This window comes from Giraffa tippelskirchi, chromosome 11 (genome assembly GCF_054371585.1).
Source record: "Giraffa tippelskirchi isolate mGirTip1 chromosome 11, T2T-mGirTip1v1.2.pri, whole genome shotgun sequence".
Classification (NCBI taxonomy): Eukaryota; Metazoa; Chordata; class Mammalia; order Artiodactyla; family Giraffidae; genus Giraffa; species Giraffa tippelskirchi.
The window spans coordinates 115,194,823-115,207,927 of NC_137285.1; the positions used below are offsets into that span (position 1 = coordinate 115,194,823).

The window sequence follows — 13,105 nt, forward strand, 5'->3', positions numbered from 1 at the left end:
TGTGTCCCATTTTTAATAAACCCTTCTACTGATGAGAAACATCTCTTCTCCTGTCTTTCACAATAATAATCTAAAAAAAATTCCTCCTTACCCTGCTGACATGTTGGTCATTGAAGCTGTACCACTGCTCATCACTGAAAGACTTTATGCAAGCATAATAATGACCACCAGCAGCACTCCCTGAATGAACCATAACGGAGAAGAGCTCATAGATCAAGGAATTCTAAGGAAAAAAAAAAGTAACTCAGAGCAGAGGGAAAACACAAAACCGTAATTTGTATATTTCTTATTCTCTACTAAAACACAGTGAGGTAATATGTTAGTTGTCCTATGTATTTATGGCAAATCAACTTTTCTCCAAGATCATTAAAATGGTAATTCACTACGTAATTTTATGTATCACAAGTTTCATTCAACATATTCCTTCACATTTTAATTATGCTATAACCTTTAGAACAATGCATAACTGAGATATAAATTTATATATTTATGTGAAAAGAAGAAAATAGTCTGAAATTTTAGAAGCAGATGCTTAACACGAGACTATTCTGATATGCATATCAAAATCAATACATCTCAACTAACATTTTTAAAAATTCAAATAAGATGATTTTGAATATCTTCTAATGTATTTATGTAGTATCTGTGATACAATAATCTATTGATTTGATGTCTCTCAGGTATGCAAAGCTGGTTCAACATTAGAAAATCAACCAATGTAAACCAGGCTAAAGAAGACAAATTATATGATCATAATCAACTGAACCCAGAATAGCACTTGGCAAAATCCAAACACATCCATGAAAAAGACTCTCAACAAACTAGGAAGAGAGGAACATCCTCAAATTGATAAAGAACATCTACAAAAAACCCATAAAACCTATGAAAGACCCAATATCATACTTAATGATCAGAGACTGAATACTTTCCTACTGAGACTGGGAATAATAAGGCAAGAGTGTCTTCTCTCACCATTCCTATTCAACACGGTGTGGGAAATCCTTTCCAGCCGAACAAGACAAAGAAAAAAAAAAAGATAAGACATAATTGTCTATGTAGAAAAACCAGGCAAGGGGTGGATTTAGCTCTTGAGCCATAGTTTTCCAACTCTTGCTTGAAAGCAATGATCTTTATACTAAGTTATAATGTATCCGCTACATTATTCATCACAGCAATTCACACTCATCTATCTGCCCTGAAAGAAACAGATGATTTTAAAAGGTAAAGAGTAGTGGTAATGGTGATGATCACACGGACCACAGCCTTGTCTATCTCAATGAAACTAAGCCATGCTGTGTGGGGCCACCCAAGAAGGATGGGTCATGGTGGAGAGGTCTGACAGAATGTGGTCCACTGGAGAAGGGCATGGCAAACCACTTCAGTATTCTTGCCTTGAGAACCCCATGAACAGTATGAAAAGGCAAAAAGATAGGACACTGAAAGATGAGCTCTCCAGGTCGGTAGGTGCCCAATATGCTAATGGAGATCAGTGGAGAAATAACTTCAGAAACCATGATGGGATGGAGCCAAAGCAAAAACGATACCCAGCTGTGGAGGTGACTGGTGATAGACACAAAGTCCGATGCTGTAAAGACCAATACTGCATAGGAACCTGGAATGTTAGGTCCATGAATCAAGGCAAATTGGAAGTGGTCAAACAGGAGATGGCAAGAGTGAACGTCGACATTCTAGGAATCAGCGAACTAAGATGGACTGGAATGGGTGAATTGAACTCAGATGACCATTATTATCTACTACTGTGGGCAAGAATCCCTTAGAAGAAATGGAGTAGCCATCATGGTCAACAAAAGAGTCCGAAAGGCAGTACTTGGATGCAATCTCAAAAACGATAGAATGATCTCTGTTCATTTCCAAAGCAAACCATTCACTATCACAGTAATCCAAGTCTATGCCCCGACCAGTAACGCCGAAGAAGCTAAAGTTGAACGGTTCTATGAAGACCTACAAGACCTTCTAGAACTAACACCCAAAAAAGATGTCCTTTTCATTATAGGGGACTGGAATGCAAACGTAGAAGTTGAGAAACACCTGGCGTAACAGGCAAATTTGGCCTTGGAGTACAGAATGAAGCAGGACAAAGGCTAATAGAGTTTTGCCAAGAGAACATACTGGTAATAGCAAACACCCTATTCCAACAACACAAGAGAAGACTCTACACGTGGACATCACCAGATGGTCAACACCGAAATCAGATTGATTATATTCTTTGCAGCCAAAGATGGAGAAGCTCTATACAGTCAGCAAAAACAAGACCGGGAGCAGACTGTGGCTCAGATCATGAACTGCTTATTGCCAAATTCAGACTTAAATTGAAGAAAGCAGGGAAAACCACTAGACCATTCAGGTATGACCTAGATCAAATCCCTTATGAGTATACAGTAGAAGAGACAAATAGATTTAAGGGACTAGATCTGATAGACAGAGTGCCTGATGAACTATGGACAGAGGTTCGTGACATTGTACAGGAGACAGGGATCAAGACAATCCCCATGGAAAAGAAATGCAAAAAAGCAAAATGGCTGTCTGAGGAGTCTTTACAGACACCTGGGAAGAGAAGAGAAGGGAAAAGCAAAGGAGAAAAGGAAAGATATTTCCATCTGAATGCAGAATTCCAAAGAATAGCAAGGAGAGATAAGAAAGCCTTCCTCAGCGATCAGTGCAAAGAAATAGAGGAAAACAACAGATTGGGAAAGACTAGAGATCTCTTCAAGAAAATTAGAGATACCAAAGGAACATTTCATGCAAAGATAGGCTCGATAAAGGACAGAAATGGTATGGACCTGACAGAGGCAGAAGATATTAAGAAGAGGTGGCAAGAATACACAGAAGAACTGTACAAAAAAGATCTTCACGACCCAGATAATCACAATGGTGTGATCACTCACCTAGAGCCAGACATCCTGGAATGTGAAGTTAAGTGGGCCTTAGAAAGCATCACTACGAACAAAGCTAGTGGAGGTGATGGAATTCCAGTTGAGCTATTTCAAATCCTCAAAGGTGATGCTGTGAAAGTGCTGCACTCGATATGCCAGCAAATTTGGAAAACTCAGCAGTGGCCACAGGCCTGGAAAAGGTCAGTTTTCGTTCCAACCCCAAAGAAAGGCAATGCCAAAGAATGCTCAAACTACCGCACAATTGCACTCATCTCACATGCTAGTAAAGTAATGCTCAAAATTCTCCAAGCCAGGCGTCAGCAATACGTGAACCGTGAACTTCCAGATGTTCAAGCTGGTTTTAGAAAAGGCAGAGGAACCAGAGATCAAATTGCCAATATCTGTTGGATCATCGAAAAAGCAAGAGAGTTCCAGAAAAACATCTATTTCTGCTTTATTGACTATGCCAAAGCCTTTGACTGTGTGGATCACAATAAACTGTGGAAAATTCTGAAAAGAGATGGGAATACCAGACCATCTGACCTGTCTCTTGAGAAACCTGTATGCAGGTCAGGAAGCAACAGTTAGAACTGGACATGGAACAACAGACTGGTTCCAAATAGGAAAAGGAGTACGTCAAGGCTGTATATTGTCACCCTGCTTATTTCACTTATATGCAGAGTACATCATGAGAAACGCTGGCTGGAAGAAACACAAGCTGGAATCAAGATTGCCGGGAGAAATATCAATAACCTCAGATATGCGGATGACACCACCCTTATGGCAGAAAGTAAAGAAGAACTAAAGAGCCTCCTGATGAAAGTGAAAGAGGAGAGTGAAAAAGTTGGCTTAAAGCTCAACATTCAGAAAACTAAGATCATGGCATCTGGTCCCATCACTTCATGGGAAATAGATGGGGAAACAGTGGAAACAGTGTCAGACTTTATTTTTGGGGGCTCCAAAATCACTGCTGATGGTGACTGCAGCCATGAAATTAAAAGACGCTTACTCCTTGGAAGGAAGTTTATGGCCAACCTAGATAGCATATTTAAAAGCAGAGACATTACTTTGCCAACAAAAGTCCGTCTAGTCAAGGCTATGGTTTTTCCAGTGGTCATGTATGGATGTGAGAGTTGGACGGTGAAAAAAGCTGAGCGCCGCAAAATTGATGCTTTTGAACTGTGGTGTTGGAGAAGACTCTTGAGAGTCCCTTGGACTGCAAGGAGATCCAATCAATCCATCCTAAAGGAGATCAATCCTGGGTGTTCATTGGAAGGACTGATGTTGAAGCTGAAACTCCAATACTTTGGCCACCTCATGCGAAGAGTTGACTCATTGGAAAAGACCCTAATCCTGGGTAGGATTGGGGGCAGGAGGAGAAGGGGACGACAGAGGATGAGATGGTTGGATGGCATCACCAACTCAATGGACATGGGTTTGGGTAGACTCCGGGAGTTGGTGATGGACAGGGAGGCCTGGCATGCTGCAATTCATGGGGTCGCAAAGAGTCGGACACGACTGAGCGACTGAACTGAACTGAATGGTGATGAGAATAATGTTCTTGGTCTAAAAACAGCATTTATGCAAGTGAAACTCCATTCTTAAATACTGCTTAAAAAAACCAATATTTTATACGACTGTGTAAGACTTTAATTCATGATCAGTTATTCACATCATGCTCAAGACATCTGATCTGTAATTCTACCCACAAAAAAGTAAATTACACAAATGTTGAACAGTTTGAAAAATCTTAAAAAGCACTGACCTAGTAACAAAAAAAAATTCTGTCCTAGATATTATTCGGTCTTGTAGATTTTAAATTATAATCCATGGAATTATATCATTTTTTAAAGTCCCTTAAGGGCTGTCATCGGAGAAGGCAATGGCATCCCACTCCAGTACTCTTGCCTGAAAAATCTCATGGACGGAGGAGTCTGGTAGGCTGCTCTCCATGGGGTTGCTGGGAGTCCGACACGACTGAACAACTTCACTTCCACATTTCACTTTCATGCATTGGAGAAGGAAATGGCAACCCACTCCAGTGTTCTTGCCTGGAGAATCCCAGGGACGGCGGAGCCTGGTGGGCTGCCGTCTATGGGGTCGCACAGAGTCAGACATGACTGAAGCAACTTAGCAGCAGCAGCAGCAGCAGCAGCAGCAAGGGCTGTCATAGGGCAGGGGAGGGAAACTGAGGGGTTCCCTATCTAAAAAAGATTAGCTCTCTTATTGTTTCAGAAAGGATTCCACAGCCAGAATTTTTTAAATTAACAAATCTAGCCTAATGCTTTCAATTTGCTATATGAGAAAACTCTGATATAAGATTGAGAGCCTTACTGTTACTTCAAAGGCCAGTTACAGTTCAGTGTCTCAGAAGTCAATGCTCCCACCTGTAAGCAGTTTTTCCTCAAGTTTAATTTTGATCATATATATGCCTAAAAGCAGTAGCAATTAAGTTTCTTTAAGAGAATTATAATAGCAGCTCAATGATTACTTTATTCTGTCTCTCAACTAAAAACCACAAATTATAAAATACCTTCTCAAGTCCAGGTTTTGGAATCTTTTCAGTTCCGCTATTGTTTTCAAGGCAGATTCCTTCATCAACACCGTCATCATTGGAGAAATCATTGCTCATTTGATCACTGTGACAACTGCCTTCATTTTCTGCTCCACTGTCAGTGCAACTTTCAGTCTGAGGAGATTTCTTAACAAACATAATTATCTTACAATTATAAAGCAAATAAAGGGAAAATATAAACCTTTTAATTTATATGCTGTGAACTTTTTCACAAAATTTAAGACACTATTGCTAATAAAAACACTTATTCTACTTTAAGCAAATTTATTTTCTCTTAAAAAAGTGAGACCTTAAACAAAAAAGTGTATTTTAAAACCATTTCTGTTAACATCCTTATACATTCTCTAGTAACAAATTATTGATTCAGAATTCTACTAAACCTCATTTATGTTTACAGTTGCAAAGTAACAGTACAAAACTACCATTTCTTTCATCAAAAACCATAAAAGCTGAGAACCTAAGCTCCAAAGTGAGCTTCTGTTGTTCTCAAATCCCAAAAGAACACCATTTCCTTTCTTTAACAAAAAGTTCAATTCAGTTTATCACTATGCTAGGTATTATAGACAATTAAAAAGAAAAACAAGCTACTGTCTCTCTCAAGAATTTTAAACTCCAGTTATAGGAGGTAGAAATGCAACAACAGTAAATAATACTTTTCCATACTTTTATGATTTTTAAATCTCTTTCAGACAAATTTAACTTAAAGAATTCTTCTTAGAAATCCTCAAACAACTCCTTCCTCCCTTCTCCTTAAATATTTTAAATACATAGTTTGAGAACTCTTCTCTAAAATGTAGGCCCTTCATATGTTTAAGGCACTGCATAGAAGTTCTTGAATTAACCAAGCAATATGTAGTAAGTACCAACTTTTTGCCAAGAACTTTGTTGTAAGGATTACATCTAACATATAGTCTTTATTCTTCAAGAAACTCTGGTTCAAGGAAAAACGGAAATGAAAACCAACTTTAGAATTCTACATGAAGTTCAAAGAGATCATTCCCAAAACCTCTTTTAACTAAGCCAGAACACCTACTCTTCTCCCAAGAAATGGACCTATAACTTCCTGAAAGTTCCTGTCAAACTTTGTCTCAGTTTTTTTCCCTTGGAAAAGACTTCCTTTTATAAGAACTACATTAGGAATATAAGAAGACCAATCTAATACTGATCTCAGAGTAGGAAATCTCCTTTGAAAGTTTGGTGTACTATGGATAGATTTCCTAGCTTAAGCACAAGTGTTTGAGATACTATTTCAAATTAAACCTTTCAAAATATTACCTGGACACGGGTACCATTCAATGAACGTTTACTCTATCTAAAGTAATCTCTTCTTGGAAAAGCTATAAAAAGCAATTATCATCCTTACTTTACAGACAGGGAAAGTGAAGCTCAGAAAATAATTTGCCTCTTAGTACTTAAGAGCATAAATAAAACTTGAGACTGTTTGAAATTATTTTTGAGCCTCTGGGAAAAGGCGTTTTTAACTACTGTGATGAATTCCAATCAGAAAAAAATGCTTTACGGCAGTTTTGAGAATAAGAAAGATTTATCACTCTGTAATAACATGTTAAGTGACTACATATTCCTAGTAACTAAATCAGAAGAGTTTCCAAGCGAAGAGAGTGGGACATTATGAATTCTTTACTCAATAAGGACAGAAGAACCAGAGAATTTGAGGAGGTCAATGAGTAGAAGAAATTAGTTAGCATTACCTGTGCCCTCACAGTCTCATTCTCAAGCTATATTTAATTTTAAATTTTATATCTTAAAAGTTTTAGTTAAACAAACTAATTAAAAATATCTTTATTATCTAGCTTTATAACCTAGCCAATTTATGAGCTGGTAAACCTTAAGTGGCTTCCCTGGTGGCTCAGCGGTAAAGAATCTGCCTGCCAGTGCAGAAGACATGGGTTCAATCCCTGGGTCAGGAAGATCCCCAGAAGAAGAAATGGCAACCCACTCCAGTATTCTTGCCAGGGAAATCTCATGGACAGAGGGGCCTGGTGGGCTGCAGTCCATGGGGTCACAAAAAGTCAGACATGACTTACTGACTAAACAACAACAACAAAACCTTAAATGAGAACAACCCAGAAAACTTAATGCTTGAAAAAGTCACTAAGACAAAACAAGAAATTTAAGGCCACATTATCCATTTTGCTTGTTCTTTCAATACACTGTATTTGTTCTGTTTATTATGTACCAGAATGCAGCCCATCTCTAGACTGCTATGTTTCAATAACTAAGCAAGTTATGCAACATAAAGGACTTCCTCTGGTTGTTCAGTGGCTAAGATTTCAAGCTCCTCCTGCACGGGGCCTGGGTTCGATCCCTGGTCATGAAACTAGAAATCCCTCAAGCTATAACTAAGATCAAAGATCCCATATGCTGCAACTAAGACCTAGAACAGTCAAATAAATAAACATGCTTTTTAAAAAGAGAGAAAGTTATGAAACATAAGATTATTACTCAAATGAATAATTCTAGATTTAATATCCTTGTCTTTTCAAAGAATATCACATTACTCTGATCAAAACTGAAGTATAATTTTTAAGCATTTACCTCATCCTCAACATCAATAAATGTACTCATATCTAGTTCCTCAGGAAATGTCATCCGATCATTCAATTTAATCCTGTGCATGGTTGTATAATCAAAATCAAACCTTTTCAATTGTAAGGTCAGAAGATAAGGGAAATGCAAAAACCGAAGACCCTAAAAAAAAAAGTGAGGAGAATCTACTGAATATTGAATATTATCTCAGATAATTAAGTATTAATTTCTACATGGCATCTACCTTTCGTGCATCACACTTCTTCTTACAACGTTCACAAAAATATTGATTTGGGCCATCCAGGATCTCTGGCTGAATAAATGCATGCAATGCTTCTTCCTAGTTAGAAAACAAATTGTTGTATAATTATTGTAAAATATTATAATGTTAATGATAAAGTCCTGAATATAAAAAAATTGTAATTACCAAAATACTCATAAACAGAATGGCTAGAAAATTAAGAATTCAAATGCAAAAAAGGGAAAAAAGTATCAACCACAAAATGATTTTATCATTATAAAACAGCAAAAAGTTACTTTATTTCATTCTGTATAAGTGCTACATTTCCTGGTCTTGCACATCAGTCACCTCTGCTTAATTTTCATAGACTTTACATTGTGGTTTTTGGCTAAATAATCTAACAGATCCTCAGTCTTTAGATTAAAAAGTAATTCCACACTTAAAAAAGCAGTTACATACGTCACTGCATTCTTCTTGTAAAAGGAGACTATTTTAAACTGCACAGTTAAAAACACAGTGCTCTGAAGTGTACACTATCTGTACACTTAAAAATCTAATAATTTTCCTTCATCACTATATTTAGGGTCAGTTAGTAATTCACCACTGTACTAATTAGAAAGATTGAAAACCATTGTGCAGCCATCTCACTGCTTGTCAGATACTGCTCCACTTGAAAATGCATGAGAGCTCCTGGATTGTTCACCTAGTGGAACCACGTGGTTCTCTTTTTCGCCATACAGCTTTAAGACAGAAGCAAGAAACCTGTATGAATATTGTTGAAGAATCAGTAGGTATTAAGTTTTTAATTTTTCATCATTGACTTTTTGCAATTAAAAAAGTTTTAGTTAGTACAACATATATGATTGGGGATTCCCTGGTAGCTCGGCTGGCAAAGAATCTGCCTGCAATGCAGAAGATCCCAATTTGATTCCTGGGTCGGGAAGATCTGCTGGAGAAGGGATAAGTTAGATAACCAATGCAGGATTCCTGGGCTTCCCTGGTGGTTCAGTTGGTAAAGAATCTGCCTGCAATGTGGGAGACGTGGGTTCAATCCCTGACTTGGGAAGATCCCCTGAAGAAGGAAACAGCTATCCACTCCAGTATTCTGGCCAGGAGAATACCATGGACTGTATAGCATATAAGGTTGGATTGTACAATTTCATTTGATATCACCTTTATTCCTTACACATGGTCTAAGGACATGGTCTGACAATATTTATATTACATATAAAGAAAAAGAAGTGCAATCACTAAGACAAAATATCTTCAAAAATTTTTTTGCTATAGAACAAGTTGTTCCTCAAAAGGTAAGTGAGCTTGATCTGGCAAAATGGAGTTAGTTGTAAAAACAGCTACCAAGTGAATAAAATTCACACAATGCTTGGTATAGCTCATTTTGGAATAAGATAAAAAAAATTATGAAAAAATACACAAAATCCTTCTAACTTCATCCATCTCCTATTTTGTCCTCAGAACACAAAGAAGCATTAATAGGGTGGTGGAAGGGGACCAAATAGCTGGTTTTTCTCCATATATTCAAGCATTTTACAGGAGGTCACAGAAAAGGACACATTTAGAAAATGATTTTTTTCCCTTCTAGAGCGTATTTTAAGTATGAAAAAGGCAAATTCTTCAAAATGTAAGAGAAAAAGAAGCTTTAAGAGCAATCACATCTATAGCTTAACACAGACTGATAAAAATCAGTTGAGCTTTCCAAATGGAAACTGAATTGGTACAACACTCTATATATTTTTTAAAAAAGGGGGAGAGTGAGAAAATTATGTAACTCAAATTCTACTTCATGAAACTATATGTATGTACTGATTTCTGGCTTACAGTTCACAGCTAGAGCTATAATTTTTAAAATTTAAAATCCAGAGAAAAGTTTGAACAACAGAAAATTCCCTTAAACATTTTACCCAGATTCACCAACTTTTAACCTTGTGCTACCTTTGCTTTATCATTTTCCCATCCATATTCACATTATGTGTTTTTTACAAACCACTTGAGAGCAGGTTCATACACGCTTTTCCTCTTAATCTTCAATGTGATTTTTTAAGAAAAAGGATATTCTTATATAAACAAAAGAGTTAATCAAATTCAGGAAAACTTAATATTGGTAAAGTAATTTGTCAGTGAGTATTCCAATTCTGCCAACTCTAATAATGTCCTTTACAGTATTTCTCCCCACCCAGTACATAATCAAATCCAGGAACAAAGTCTGCATTTGGATGACCGCCTCTTCAGATTCATTTTATCAGAACAGTTCCAAAGCCTTTCTTTCATGACATTAACCATTTTTGAAGAGGTCAGGTTATTTTATAAAATGTTCCACAATTTGGGTTTGTTTGATGTTCCTCACGGTTAGATTCAGTTTATGCCTTCCTTACTAAACTACTACCTAAGTAATAATGTATTCTTCAAAGGGTTTCTTCAAAGGGTATCACAGTCAAAGGGCATGATGTCCTTAACATCCCTACTGGTGACACTAACTTCAATCACCTGGTCAAGGTATTGCCCAGTTTCTTCACTATATGGTTATTCCTTTTTCCTCTTTCCAACTAATAAGCAATTTGTAAGGAGACACTTGGGAGACCATACAAAAGACTATACTGACCCTTAACAAGTTTTCCACCTTGGTTTAGCATCCATTATTGGATTCTTGCTTAACCCAAATTTTAATGTTTGTTTTATAAGTCAATTTGAAGATCTTTTACTTTTAATAGGGAATTTAAGCCCATCCATATCTAACAGGACCAATGTTTTGCTCCATCTCAGTCACTATTGTGTATTTTAATTATTCTATTAATATTTACTGTTTTTTTCTACATGGTGCTTTTTTTTTGTTGTTTTTCTACATTTTCTTTTGGTATTTAGGAAGGTTAGTAATTTTGTTCTAGTGTATTTATACACACTTTTGCTAGTATTCTTAACCCTTCCTCCTCCTTTTCCTTAAGTTTTTAGTGTCTAGACTGCCGATTTTAAATGGTATCCTGGTCTCCCCCCATTTAACCGTCTATGACTTCATTCTACATACTCTTCTCTCTTTTTTCCTTTTTTAAGAGAGGCATTCTTTGTACATTAAGATACAGTATTTCATACTTTCTTTTATCATGTCCTCACCCTTGTTTTATTTAGTCCTTAATTCTACAATATAGTAAATGCTCACAGTCCTTTTGCTGAAGCTTCCCCTGTGGTCTCTTGGGTGGGTGGAGCTCGCCCTCTAACAAACTCAAGAAGGCTTACAGATAAAATAATCAATGAGTCCTCCAGTATTCAAAGTTTGATTTTCTACTGCCACAATAATTGAAGAAAAACATGGCTAGATAGCAAATCCTTGGCTTACAATTTTTACTTCCTTGAAATTGCTATTCTGTTGCTATGACTTGCATGTTGCTCTTCAAAACTATGATGCCAGTCCAATTTATCCTTCAGGTTTAAAAGTCTATTAAAATATGTCTCAGAGTTGATTATTCCAGATCTGTTTTTCCAGGCATGTCGGGGGTTGGGGGGGATCTTTCAGAAAGTTGATTAAACTTCCCCAATTCCCAGAAAGTTTTCCTGTATTATAGTTTGTAAGTTTTGCTCTACTGTGTTCTTATTCTTCACATAGTCCAATTACACTGGATTTCCTTTGCCAGTCTTCCTTTACAATCATTTGCTTTGAGATCCTAATTTTCACTTTATCTCATTTTCTATATTCTTCCTTAGCTTTCATTCCATCCTATTTTCTCCTTAGTATTTTATAACTAGTTCTTCATTTCTAATGTAGTTTCATCTTTTCTTCAATTTCCTTCCTGAGTTTGATCAGCTCACATTGCATTTCTTGTTTTGTTTTTCTAATCCATTTCTCTCCTTAAATTTTTGGATACCAGGTTCTATTCTGCTTGCTTGAGAATACTTAATTTAGTCCAGAGTACTGTGTTACAGTATCCAATTTTGTTGTTATTTTTTTTGAGGTTTCCTTTTTCAGGGCTGTGAGTGTGTCTAGACTTATTCATCAGCTGAAATGCTTTAATACATATATTTTGTTTTCTTTCAACAGCTGTGCTGTGTAAGTTTTTTTTCCCCATAGTCATTTTGTGGATGGCATTCTTTAGTTTGTGAGTACGTTCTGTCAACTTAGTGAAGTGCAATTTTGTGAATGGGTAATGGTGAAGAAGAGGTTGGTGTCCTCTTTCATTTTGCAGAATCGTTCTGTTGTCTTCTCCTCACTGCTATGACTCAGAGGCATCATCCCTTTTTGGTTTATCTCCCCCTCTAGAAGCAAAATTCCTCCAAGACTGTCACTTCCTAATCCTTCTCACTCTAAAACTCCTTCTCTGTAGCTGGTGCTATGAACTACCAAGTCCCAGTCTGAGTTCACTATTTTGGCACACACTGCTGTACTTTCTCATTTAAGGGTATTCCATCTTCATTCAAGTCTTCCAATCCCCACTCCTCTGTTTCATGGAGTCTCTAAAGTGTCCCACTCCATACTCTCCACACATACACACTTGCAACTACCTTCCAGGAAGGTCTCCTGGAACTTGATAATTTTGCTATTTTCAGGTAATTTAACGTTCATATTATTCTGTCTCCTAGTAATTCAGAAGGTACGGGTCAGTTGGGTTTTGTTAATGTTCCTTTTTGCCTATGGTTTAGGGAAGACGTGTGGGATTATGTAGATTCAGACAGCTGAAATTATCCTTAGATTCACAAGCCAGTTAAAGCTATACTAGTAATTTTCTTTAGTTTCCTATTCACTTTTTAAAAAGTTGCCACTAGAATAATTATAAATAAAGATTAGCCAGCCATAAAAATTAGTTTCAATTCATCTGGTCATTCAACAAAGTATGTATGGGCTAA

General features: G+C 36.9%; 1 protein-coding gene across 21 annotated transcripts in view; it reads right to left on the bottom strand.

Moving 5' to 3' along the window:
• USP47 (ubiquitin specific peptidase 47) overlaps window positions 1-13,105 on the bottom strand; it is a 109,578-nt gene that overhangs the window by 29,338 nt on the left and 67,135 nt on the right. For 14 of the 21 annotated variants that reach the window (XR_014069715.1, XR_014069714.1, XM_081545234.1 and 11 more), the window contains 4 exons: window positions 8,261-8,356; window positions 8,026-8,178; window positions 5,428-5,595; window positions 92-223 (listed from right to left, as the gene is read on the bottom strand). Coding sequence is in view for 19 of the 21 variants with exons in the window: in XM_081545234.1 (XP_081401360.1) it covers window positions 92-223; window positions 5,428-5,595; window positions 8,026-8,178; window positions 8,261-8,356 (549 nt within the window). In the remaining 2 variants the exon portion in view is untranslated. The remainder of the gene's footprint in view (window positions 1-91; window positions 224-5,427; window positions 5,596-8,025; window positions 8,179-8,260; window positions 8,357-13,105) is intronic. The other 7 variants (XM_081545239.1, XM_081545240.1, XM_081545238.1 and 4 more) reach the window with 2 other exon arrangements.